The sequence below is a fragment of the Cephus cinctus genome, unplaced genomic scaffold, assembly GCF_000341935.2.
Source record: "Cephus cinctus unplaced genomic scaffold, Ccin1 Ccin1_scaffold0604, whole genome shotgun sequence".
In the NCBI taxonomy this organism is placed as follows: Eukaryota; Metazoa; Arthropoda; class Insecta; order Hymenoptera; family Cephidae; genus Cephus; species Cephus cinctus.
In genome coordinates this window covers 54593-67113 of record NW_014333250.1, presented here as the reverse complement: position 1 = coordinate 67113, position 12521 = coordinate 54593, and the positions used below count along the sequence as shown (strand labels likewise).

Here is a 12521-nt window from a genome sequence, read left to right as displayed (position 1 = left end):
ATTTGGCAGAGAAAAAGTAATTTCACTTTTCTCCGGTAGATGGCACGGCAGGGTATCAGTGTGCTACACACATGTAAAGAGTATGTAGCCACGCCTCTTGCCGTCGACTCCCTCGCACTCATGCTCATACCCTATCACGATCTCTTGCTTACATTCACCTGCTTGCAACATTGGACGTGATAGTGCGTACTCGCTCGCATTAACGCATTTCTAATGTTTGGAATGATAATGCCAATGATAATGATAACGCTCATAATGCCAAGTCCTCCGCGTGAGCGATGAATGTCAAAAGACGCGCGATCATAGCAAGGGGCGGAGGTAATAATTTATCGGTGTGTTTGTTTACATCGATACAAGCAGCGCTCGCAGTGGCTGGAGTAATCACTAACAGATTACCCCAACGTTTTGTGCCAAATCCTCCCATAAGGCCTACGCTTCCATGTAATATGTGTTCTCTGTTACGACTGATTACGACTCTCGTCTTTTCTGTTATGATTGTTACATTTATAAGGACATTAAATTTGTAGAAAATTAGTTTCATTGTGGCTTTTGCCAAAGCTTGAAAGAAAGTATGGATTTCAATGAACAGAGTGCATTTGAAATGCTGAATATACTTCACAAAGGACATACTCTGGAAAAATGCAGAATATTAACCTACATTCGCAGGTAAATCAAATTATAGTTATACTATATATAGCTAACCATATGTAACTCATACTTATGTATATGTAATATATATACTTATAAATATGAGTTATAAATGCATCTAAAGGGTAGATTAGGGACAGCATAAAAATGGTTTCAATTACACTACAATCTACAATGGTTTTTATAAAAAATTGGTATGTAGCAATGCCATTCTATGGTATCTTAATCTACCGTAGTAATTAATAAGCCTATCACAGCTTCAAGTGTCTAATATTGAAAAAATTGTTGGAAAACAATCTTTTAAACATTTATACACATACATACACACAAAAAAGTTACATTTATTCTATAAATAAATTTTGTTTATTTACTTATGTATAAACTTATAACTTGCAGTAATATGGATAGATTTAAAGCAACAGAGGCTCTCACAGATGATCAATATGGAGAACTTTGTGAATTGATAATTATTTTATTAACAAGTGATGATCAAGTATTATCTTCTAATGCTGGTATTACATTGAATAATATTCTTTGTACACTGGAAACGCACAGTCTGCATTTTTTTCAAGCTGTTTTGCAATTAGATAGAAAAAACAGGTGAGTTAAAATATAAATAAATTTGAAACAGCTGTGAAATAATATTGTCATCCACTGTTATGATGTAGGTTAAGGATTTTTCAATTCTTGGAAGATGTTCAAGATAGTATTCTACTGACAGTAGTAAATGATATAATGGTTATTCCATTCTTTCATGATTGTATGTACAGTATCCAATCTGACATCATGGAATGGATAACAGAAAATATATCAACAGATAACTTTCAAATATTAACAGATGCTGAAAATAAAGAATTGTCTTATGTTGAACAAATTGAAGAAAGGATAATTAATTATGCACTTAATATGCTACAAAGACTATATAAACTATCCACTCCTGCATCTAATTGGGATGTCCATCAGGTAGCATTATTTGATTATTAGAAAGTAGCTTCCCGCGTATACCAAATCAATACAAGATGGATAACTCAAACAACTAGGTCCCTTATTACACTAGGTCCCCATGTGACTGTTTTATTGGATAACTTTATCGACATGACTGAATCTGACCAATGAGGGATTTGGTTTTCCAAGTTATCAGTCTTGTAGTACTAGATGGTTTGTTGTGGGAACTTACCTTATAGCTAGGTATATAGAAATATGATTATTTATTACACATAACATATCTTATTACGTTTTTCTTTTCAGTTTGATTCGTTGTTAATGAGTAAAGTAATAACTTTAGCATATATGGGTCATAAACGTCAACGAAGATCAGCAATAAGACTTTTACAGCAAGCAGTAGAAACTGATTTAGGAAGTAACATACGTAACAATTTTTTAGATATATGGCAAAGGTATAAAACAATGTTACAAAGTGTGTATTGCAAACGTATTGCTCTTTTGGTGGAAGTATCTGATCCAGATTGGGCTAGTTTGTGGAATATTAGTGTACAGTTACTTGGCACTGATCTTCATCATGGTGCTAATTTAATCAATAATTTACTTAGTGTGGAGGAAAAGGCTTTTAAATCTACTGATACTATCATTCGTAGGTGAATATCTTAAAATATATCATTTACACACAATATATTTTATATATACTAATTTTTACTTTGTATATTTATATAGGCAAGCTTTTGGATCATGGAAAATATTAATTGATAACTTTGCTCTAGATCTACAAGAGCTTGCAACTGCAAGAAGAATAAAACTTCTTTGTATTCCTTTAAACGCTAAAAATAGTAAAACTGAATTGATAACTATTACGAAATTAGAAGTTTGGTGGCATTTAATTGTTAAACTGTACAATGATCTTTCAAAATTTGTTAATTCTGTATTAGTACCATTTCTGAACTTTGCATTTGGACCATTTGGAGATACCCTATTACTTTCTCATAAATTGAATACAATCGCTTCTGCTGGAAAAAGATTTGTAAAGACAAACGTTCTTGCCATTGATATTCTGCTACAATTGCTAACTCCGACAGCGAAAGAATGTCAAATAATTGTTCCTACGTTAACGGAAAGACTTCTCCATGGCATTCCGAATTCAATTTTTCGGCAAAGCTACAAAAGTTTTATTCATAGTGTAGGCGAAGCTTCAATTATAGTCAACGACTTAAGCAATATGGATGTTGAAAGAAAACAAAACATTATTACGGCACTGTGGGCAAATTTGATACATCATGTCAAGGAACTTGACACGGACTTCCAGGTCTGTTACATTGCACAATTTGTAAACAATATTTCCACATATATACATAATATATATATTTACAGGCTTCGGCGTACAATGACATTATATTAATTTTGATGGAAATAGATGACCACGTTTCCAATAAACAGAACATACAAAGTTTGCTTGTCAATATAATTGTGCCTAATGTCAGCAGCAATTCTACTAATTATATTTTTGCAACTAGTAAATTCATAAATTTTATGTTGAAGCTTCTAACTCCAGAAACATTCTTAAAAACTGACAAGTATGTATTACTTTTATTGGTGTAAACTAAACAATAAATTGGAGTGATAAGTAAGGAAAAATAGTATATGTATAGTTCAATCAAAACGAGCGTAAAAATATACAATATATTTAGTATAATCATTTAAAACATAATAATTATTAGTATAGTCAAATTGACAAAAAACAATCTATTAGGTGGACCGGAAAGTAATGTCGTTTTTTTTTTTTCATTAAATTCAATGCGCAGAAACAACATTACATTTCGGTCCACCTAATATATAATTTGTAACGCAAATTTTATAATTATAAATTTTTTAGAGAACCAATTTTGTATACTATTTTGTTGTTTAAACATTCACACCATTGATTTGATTTGAATGTTCAGAGTTTGTTTTGTTTATCAAAGAATACCTTATAAATTCACTTAATCAAATTTTTCGTTTAACTTTTCACTTATTCACAATTCCTGTTTATTTAGTCACTTCAAGTCTTTTTGTAAATAAATAGCACTCTTAAAAATATATCCGACTAAAAATTAAATTTAGTAAGTGTTTACCAACAAAACGTTTGTACTAAAATTACATCAATTATTGCAATTTAATGGCCATTATAAATATTCTGCATCAATTCAATCCATTAATTCTGATAAAAAATATTTGTTAATAGAATTCATTGAAATTTACATAATTCGCAATCGGTTTTTGGTGCATTTCTACTTAGTATCATATGAAAAAGAATTCGTTAAAATATATAATCTGAAGTATTTAATTTTTTGTAAAAATGTATACATTATGCATGAATATCCTGATGTTCAAATGATTTAAATATATATGTAGCTGACTTTCATATGATGATGAATGACATTTTGGTTTTTTCTCATATTTGTAGTATTAAAAATGTATTATATAAGTTTTGTCCTTCTTATATAATTTTTACGAAATATGAAGTAATATCGAAGACAATTTTTATGTATAAATTGCTATTTACGAATTATATACACTGTTTATCGTCATTATTTTACTTCACATAATAGATAAACAATTCGTCATGTGCTTATCACAAAAAGGATGAATAGTGTGTAGTTATTGTTATTTAGGCAGATCCTGCTATCTTAATTATATTAATGTAGATGGAAATATCTTGTTAAAGGAAACACTATGAAGCGATTAAACAACTGTTGTGGCAAGGTATAAAATCAAATACTTTATTACCGGACAAACCTAATACGCTTGAAAGTATCAAAACAATTCACGATAAAATAGTTTCCTTAAAATTGGAGGCGTCTAACAGGTGTGTATGATTATATACTTTCTAAGTTGCTAAAATGTCAGTACAACTTACAGCATGATCATGTTTTCTAGCTTTGGCATATCAGAATTATGGTGTGCACTAGCTGATGTTTTATCGCATTATGTTACGGATTCTCAATTTCACCAAGGCAATGTCGAGGAACATGCTTTCACAATAATAGAAAGTATACTCAATTTTCCATTCTCGTATATTGTCTTAAATGATCACACTCAGGTTAGTACAATAAACAAAATGATTTTTTAGTTCAGTACCCACATAGAAGGAGCTCACAGGAACTACGAGGTGGTTTTCGAATTCATCCTTTGGTAAACTTGCTAGAAACACACTCGCAGCTCTGTGTTCTCTCTCGTACTAATAGGTAAATGTGTATATAACTAACTGTTTCTAAGAGTGCGCTTAAAGCAAGTTTCCCAACGACACCTGTGTCTTTCCCCAAGTCACATTTTTTCTTCTAACATCTATAAGTTATTTCCGCCTGATTTTCTGGTAATCAGCGTAAATGAAGTTCTTCATTATTTTGCATGAGATGTCTTGAATACTATACAATAACGTCCAATTGAAGTAGAACACTTGAATTTTTGTGTATTTCTGTGAGACTATGACCGATTTCGAAGAACCAAAGACATATTTTTTAGGAAATTTCCTTCCCGTTCAAATGGTAAAGGTTTCATCCCGATCGGATACAAAGTGGCCGAACGGCAGGGGTTGGAGTGAAATAGTGCATTTTGGGACTTTTTGAAAAGTGCGAGATCTAGTAGTTTCGCAAAGAAAGTCATATTTCTAATTATAGCACGAGAGACAGCATCCTTCGGCATTAAAAAAACACCTCCAATGAATCCCTGTAGCATCACTCTAGGATAAGCTACACCCCTTGAAGTGAAAATACTTAGGTTTCATCCCGATCGGATACAAAGCTATGACCGATTTCGAAGAACCAAAGACATATTTTTTAGGAAATTTCCTTCCCGTTCAAATGGTAAAGGTTTCATCCCGATCGGATACAAAGTGGCCGAACGGCAGGGGTTGGAGTGAAATAGTGCATTTTGGGACTTTTTGAAAAGTGCGAGATCTAGTAGTTTCGCAAAGAAAGTCATATTTCTAATTATAGCACGAGAGACAGCATCCTTCGGCATTAAAAAAACACCTCCAATGAATCCCTGTAGCATCACTCTAGGATAAGCTACACCCCTTGAAGTGAAAATACTTAATTGTCCATAACTTCCGAATGCGCCGACCAATTTGGTTCAGTTTCTGCGTGATATCTTTAACGATACTGCAGATACTCACAAAATTATTGTTTTCGAAGACGATCCCATGACGGAGATCTTGAGATATCGCAAGCGCACCCGAAGCTTCTCCGCCATCTTTTATTAGGAATGCGATGAAATAGAAGTTTCATATTTGTTCCACTTTATTAAAACATGCTTTTAAACATCCAAAAATGTGTTTGTTAAGTGATTAAATTTGTCTTTGAAAAAACGTCTAAATTTTGCGAGTTTCACTATAGGTACTCGGGTGATTACTACCCTGCCACGCGCGCCAAGCGATTGTCACTCGAGTACCGCGAGCGAAATTCGCAAAATTCAAGTGTTTTTTCAAAAGAAACATTTAACCCCTAACAAACTCATTTTTGGATGTTTAAAAGCGCGTTTTAATCGTTGCAATTTCAGCTACAACGTGGAATAAATATGAAACTTCTATTTCATCGCATTCCTAATAAAAAATGACGGGGAAGCTTCGGTTTTTAACAATGAGATATCCTACCGTCGACTCGTCCTCGAGACGTAACGCGGCAGTTTCAAAAACGCTCCTTTCGTTCCTAGTCCATTTCACGCATTCCATAGTCACTCACACCGCACTCTTACATTTTTTGCAAATAACAATAACTTTTCGAGTAGTAACGCTTAATATTATGAACGATCAATATAATTAACGTATGACATACTTAACGGTGAACATATTTATCACTTAACGTCTATAGGTTTAACTCTTAATGCAGTTATAATTGGGCCAGAGCGCATTTTCTGGGCCTTCCGGGACTATTTGGTCGTTTTGTATCAGGCGTCGCGATCACGCACGGTGAATTATCGCATTGTTTCAGATCATCGTTACGTTTCGCTCGGTAATACCTTTCTCATGTATCTTCGTTCGTTTATTTTTTCTTTACGGGGTCGTTATCGCTATGCTTGCCGTTTTCGATGATTCTTGGCCCGCTTTTCCTTCCTGTTTTTCTTCCGATTCTTTTCTCGCATCTCACCGTGTTTTGTACTCGGTTGGACCCCGTACACGGAGAGAAGGATCTGGTAGAAGTTGCTAAGCCATGAAAGTAAAATCTACCAAGGTAGCATGGTACAGCAGCGCTACCAAAGGACATATTGGAAGTCTTCCAAGTACCATAGGAATTTTTACCGAACCAAAATAGGAATTTTTCCGTAACATAATTTTTTGTTCCTTCCCGTAGACAATGTAGACAAACAATTAAGTATTTTATGAGTTAATTACTATTCGAGAGGAAACAAGTATAATATCCCATTCAAACAAATATTTTCTCTGAAATAGTAATTAACGGCGTGTTTCGTATACGATTGAGGTTAAGAGGTTAGAATTTCCAAATGTCAATACTTATCGATATAATACTACTAATAATAATCTTGTGTTAAATTCTGATATTATACAATATGATATTATTGTTAATACTTACATTCATAGATAGAATTTCAATAAATTGTTAATCGTTTGAGTCCCAAGCAGCGCGATCGCGCTGTTCAGATTTTATGTCGAGAAAACCCAGCAAATTTCGAGCATTGTGGACAACTGACGGTGCGTTACGGATTGTCGAAGTCGAGCGCTCAGATTTACTGACGCAAGTACATCGCACAGCTCCTTTTAACGTAAATAGTACATTTTACAATAGGTAGAATAGTACTATAATGATGCAATAATACATTACAAAATTTTTATTTTGTTATCTTCTCAATAATTTTTATTGAACAAACTTGAAATATTTATTAACAAACAATTTAAGTAGCGAATAACACTTATAATTTGTAACATTGGTGTTTATCAAAACATACTGGGTGAACTCCTTTTCTACATCGCGCGTAAATTAAATGTGATCTTTTTATTACATTTTTGGTGCTGCAGACTACGCATTGTCACAAGTTACGGTGTAGCAACTTTACTAATCTAAATGTTTTTTCTTTTATATGCCTGTGTGATTGCTTTTCGTTTATCCACTGACACTCAATTTCAAAAATAATATTTGACATAAAATCTAACCGAGATATTGCTTTGCACTTCACTATTTCCTTGCAGATTATATACGCATTTAAAACCATGCGGTTGATTATGTTAAAGGCCACCTTTTTCCAATATTTAAGTGATCTTCGTTCATCGAGATAGGTATACACCATTTTATCGGAATCATCGACACCACCCATGAAGGTATTATAAGATTGAATAATACCGGGTTTTGTGGAACGTATTTCTCTGCCATGTCGATTTTTCGTTATAGTTACATCTTGCTTTTCTGCTTTCGTCGAAATTAGTAACACAGGTTTTTTTACAATCTTTTTTTCGCGATACGCACAGAACAATATTTCATTGTTTCGAAAATATTTTACCTCGTTAACGTTAGTTTGTTTCAAGTTATCGGGAATACATTTCTTATTCCTTCTAATTGTTCCAGTTAAAAAGGTGTCCATAGAATATAAATAGCGAGCTAATTCTACGCTAGTAAAAAAGTTGTCGACAAAAATGTGATGCCCCTTATTCAAACAATTACTATCTTTTAGTAAATTCGCCACGACATCGTACCCAAGTCCAAACTTTGTTCTATCACTAGAAATTGTTTCTTTTGCACCTTTATAGCAAGAGAACGCTAAACAATATGTCGAAACGGAGTCACACAGCATCCAGAATTTTATTCCCCAACGATGATGCTTTTTATTTGGTAAATATTGCATTATGCTAGAGTGACAGCGTCCCAACTAGCGACTCATCAATTGATGATTCTTTGTGTGGTGTATAATGTAATTTGAATACCTGTTTAGCATGTTCAACCAGTGGCTTAAATGCACAGGGATCGTATTTCGCCTGAACAGGTGGAAAACATAAAGAATCATCTACTAAGTGGAAATATTTTAAAATATGTTGAAATCTATTTCGAGAAAACATTCTTCGAAACCACGGTATGTTACGGAAATTTTCAGACCTATATGAACGTATATTAGGTTTTAGGCTATAAATGCCTTCATTTCTAAAACGGTAACGGGTGTTCAAATCTCTGTTTCAAAGGATTCTAATTCTCTAAGTGAATGCCTTGAATACTCCGCATATTTATTCATTTCTTCAACTATTAGTTCCCATAGTGTCGAATCAAAGAATAGTTCGAAAAATTCAATCGGTTTACTCTGACTAGGGAAGTTAGATCGTGAATCAGATTCTTCTCTAGGCTCCAGAGAATCACGTTGATTCGAAACGTCTTCAGCAACCGGTAGACTGTTGAATGAACATTGATGCTATAAATCAGTATCGGTATCCTCCGAAATGCTCAAAATGCGTTTTCTTTTGCGCTTTACCGGAACAATGCAGTCATCATCGACGATAATATGATTACATGGATTTGTGTTTGTGCTTATAGATTTTCTTTTTCGATTCATTATACCTTTTTGGGGATGCACAAAATTTAGAAAAGTTAAACAGTAAATTTAGATTAATTTTTCACTTACTTTTTGCGTTGCTTCGTCTAATCATTTTAAAACACACAATTATTAATAATGAAAAGAATTATTAACTGAAGAATACAGAAGAATACGTCCGATCACTTTGCAAACTGCAATAGATGTGACGGAGCGATGAAAAAAATACGAGAATCGCGTTACCTACCACATACGAGAAGCGCTATCGCGCCGCTTGGTATTTCTCGACATAAAATTAAACAATCGCTATCGCGCTGCTTGGGTATTTTCGTACATATACAGGGTGTTCGTTATGAAACACACTGTAGTAACATCGTTGCATTCTTTGTCAAATTCTAATGAATACGTATATTTTCAGTTTTTATTTCATATATCAAAATTTTGAGATAATTAAGGTTGAAGTTGCAGTAATGCGACCAATCAGAGCGCGGTTAAACGGAGCGTAGATGACGTCGCGAGTCAGCCCGCAAGACCTGCTTACACTAGGCCAATAACACTAAGAGTATCGTCGTAGTGTCCCTGTTTATCTGTATGTAATTGAGTGAGATACAATCGCTCGCTGTAATGTCAGTAAATTTCAGAAGGTACCCTTTATTCCTTATAATGTCTATTCCTTTAATGTGACAAGATAGTTGTAACAACGTATTACGTTTTGAGTGGTCCTGAAAAGGACCGATTTTGATCTACGCATGACCGAGCTTGGAACTGGATATGCTAATCTGCAACAATTACATACATTTTCTATGATAATGATTATTCTGAAACAGTACATATTGTAGAGTACATAACATTTTTATCAGGATGTCGCCGATTAGGGTACCTAATTGCATATTCTTGCGCTGTTGACCACTCAAAACGTAATACGTTGCTACAACTATCTTGTCACATTAAAGGAATAGACATTATAAGGAATAAAGGGTACCTTCTGAAATTCACTGACGTTACAGCGAGCGATTGTATCTCACTCAATTACATGCAGATAAACAGAGACACTACGACGATACTCTTAGTGTTATTGGTCTAGTGTAAGCAGGTCTTGCGGGCTGACTCGCGACGTCATCTGCGCTCCGTTTAAACGCGCTCTGATTGGTCGCATTACTGCAACTTCAACCTTAATTATCTCAAAATTTTGATATATGAAATAAAAAATGAAAATATACGTATTCATTAGAACTTGATAAAGAATGCAACGATGTTACTACAGTGCGTTTCATAACGAACACCCTGTATACAGGGTGAGGCGTTTATAGTGACCCAGGCAATTTTCTCCTAAACGAAGCGAGATACAAAAAAATGTTCGATACATTAGTTACATGGCTTCGAGGGGGACACAAGATGGCGTCTTTCAATTTTTTCCTAAATCAAAGTATCAACGTCATTTGAGGGTCAACTTTGGTTTTTTAAATGAGATGGTGTATTTTTTGTTATGGAAATCAAAAGAGCATTCAATTCCAGCTCTCAAAGTACTGGTATGCTATGGTCTCAAAACTAAAGGATCATGGGATATTAATTGAAATAGAAAAAAAAAACTGGTTTACTTTTTAATAGCGCTTACGTTGCGGGGGGTTCTTTCGATGAAATTTAACAAGTTAAAGTTAAATTTAACCAAGTTAACCGCCACAATATGCATTACTGGGCTACGGAAAATCCGAGGTGGTTGCGGCAAGTGGAACATCAACGGCCGTGGACTCTAAATGTTTGGTGTGGTGTTTACCGAAACCGTATAGTTTGACCGTACTTCCTTGAAGATACACTCACCGGACAGAAGTACAAGGACTTTTTGGATCGAGTGCTTCCAACATTGCTCGAAGACATACCACTTCTGGAACGATGCAATATGTGGTATCAACATGATGGATGTCCAGCTCACTTTTCGCTTCAAGCTCGTGAAATATTGGATCGAGATTATGCCGATCGCTGGATAGGACGTCGAGGACCTGTTCATTGGCCTGCCCGTTCTCCGGACCTGACGTCTCCAGATTTTTTTTGTGGGGATACATAAAAGAAAAAGTTTACAAGAAAGTACCGACGACATGCGAGAACATGCGCCAGCGCATCATTGATGCCTCTGCCAACATCGAAAATGACACTCTATTGGCAGTGCAACGTTCTTACATTCGACATTATCAAAAATGCATCGAAGTAAATGGCCAACATTTCGAACATTTGTTGTGAAATTTCATCGAAAGAACCCCCCGCAACGTATGCGCCATTAAAAAGTAAACCGATTTTTTTTTTCTATTTCAATTAATATCCCATGATCCTTTAGTTTTGACACCATAGCATACCAGTACTTTGAGAGCTGGAATTGAATGCTCTTTTGATTTCCATAACAAAAAATACACCATCTCATTTAAAAAACCAAAGTTGACCCTCAAATGACGTTGATACTTTGATTTAGGAAAAAATTGAAAGACGCCATCTTGTGTCCCCCTCGAAGCCATGGAACTAATGTATCGAACATTTTTTTGTATCTCGCTTCGTTTGGGAGAAAATGGCCTGGGTCACTATAAACGCCTCACCCGTATATAGGGAAAGCGCGGTTGCGCTGTTTGGGATTCTTCGACAGTGTTTTTTCAATACCGTCTGGGACTCAAACGGTTAAAAACGGAGAAGGCCAAAGCGCCGCACATAACAACACCTGTCATATGCCGAAAAAAATCGCAGAGACGCGGGCGTCAATTCATGGCAACTGCGATACCGCTTACCCTATTTTATAGTAAAAAGTATCAGTTTTCATATAAAAACTATTAAAAGTCATGGGAACATCTGTGATAACAAAAATTACTATATTATCTAGTAAAATTTCTTTTGTTTTAGAATAATATTTGCCAGAATGTCGTTATAGTTTCCACGTACAAGAATTTTATGGTACTTTCTACCCGATAGTCGGTACTTTGTACCAGATCCTTCTCTTTGTGTAGTGAGTTATCGGACGCGGTGAACGCTTCGGGTGCGATTCTTGTCCGTTTTGGTGTACATACGTCGTTAGGTTCGCTTTCGAGTGTTCTGCACGGACTTTGGAGTAAACTTTCGGTATCTCTGGTCGCTCTTTCGCTGCGCGTATCTGTTGTCGGTTTCCCACGAGGGGTCTGTTCCTCAGTTTCTGATTTGCTGGTGTCCGAGCCATCGATTGTATTTTCCGCGGTTTCGGAAGGTTCTCAAATCCTCTATTAGCTTGCGTGAGCAGTGATTGCATACCGTCATCCAGGCGAATCGTCGCGTAGCTGAGCGACTCGGTAGATATCACTCAGGAGTTTCTGCGTAATCACTAGCGGCTTTCGGTGTTTAGCCCAGTCGATCTGTCATTTTAAGTAGACAAAAATAATAGTAGCATTTTTCTTTCGTGAATTGTT

At 35.1% G+C, this 12521-nt stretch overlaps 1 protein-coding gene across 7 annotated transcripts in view; it reads left to right on the top strand.

Moving 5' to 3' along the window:
* The first annotated feature begins 403 nt into the window (after positions 1 to 403).
* The window catches only part of LOC107269103 (telomere-associated protein RIF1), a 50580-nt gene continuing 38462 nt past the window's right edge, over positions 404 to 12521 (top strand). For 3 of the 7 annotated variants that reach the window (XM_015742585.2, XM_025086358.1, XM_015742582.2), the window contains exons 1-8: positions 405 to 666; positions 1045 to 1248; positions 1317 to 1611; positions 1897 to 2243; positions 2320 to 2905; positions 2971 to 3173; positions 4304 to 4444; positions 4516 to 4678. In XM_015742585.2, coding sequence (XP_015598071.1) covers positions 572 to 666; positions 1045 to 1248; positions 1317 to 1611; positions 1897 to 2243; positions 2320 to 2905; positions 2971 to 3173; positions 4304 to 4444; positions 4516 to 4678 — 2034 coding nt within the window. In that variant the 5' untranslated portion in view covers positions 405 to 571. Of the gene's footprint in view, positions 667 to 1044; positions 1249 to 1316; positions 1612 to 1700; positions 1837 to 1896; positions 2244 to 2319; positions 2906 to 2970; positions 3174 to 4303; positions 4445 to 4515; positions 4679 to 12521 lie in introns of those variants that run through there. The other 4 variants (XM_015742583.2, XM_015742584.2, XM_015742586.2 and 1 more) reach the window with 4 other exon arrangements.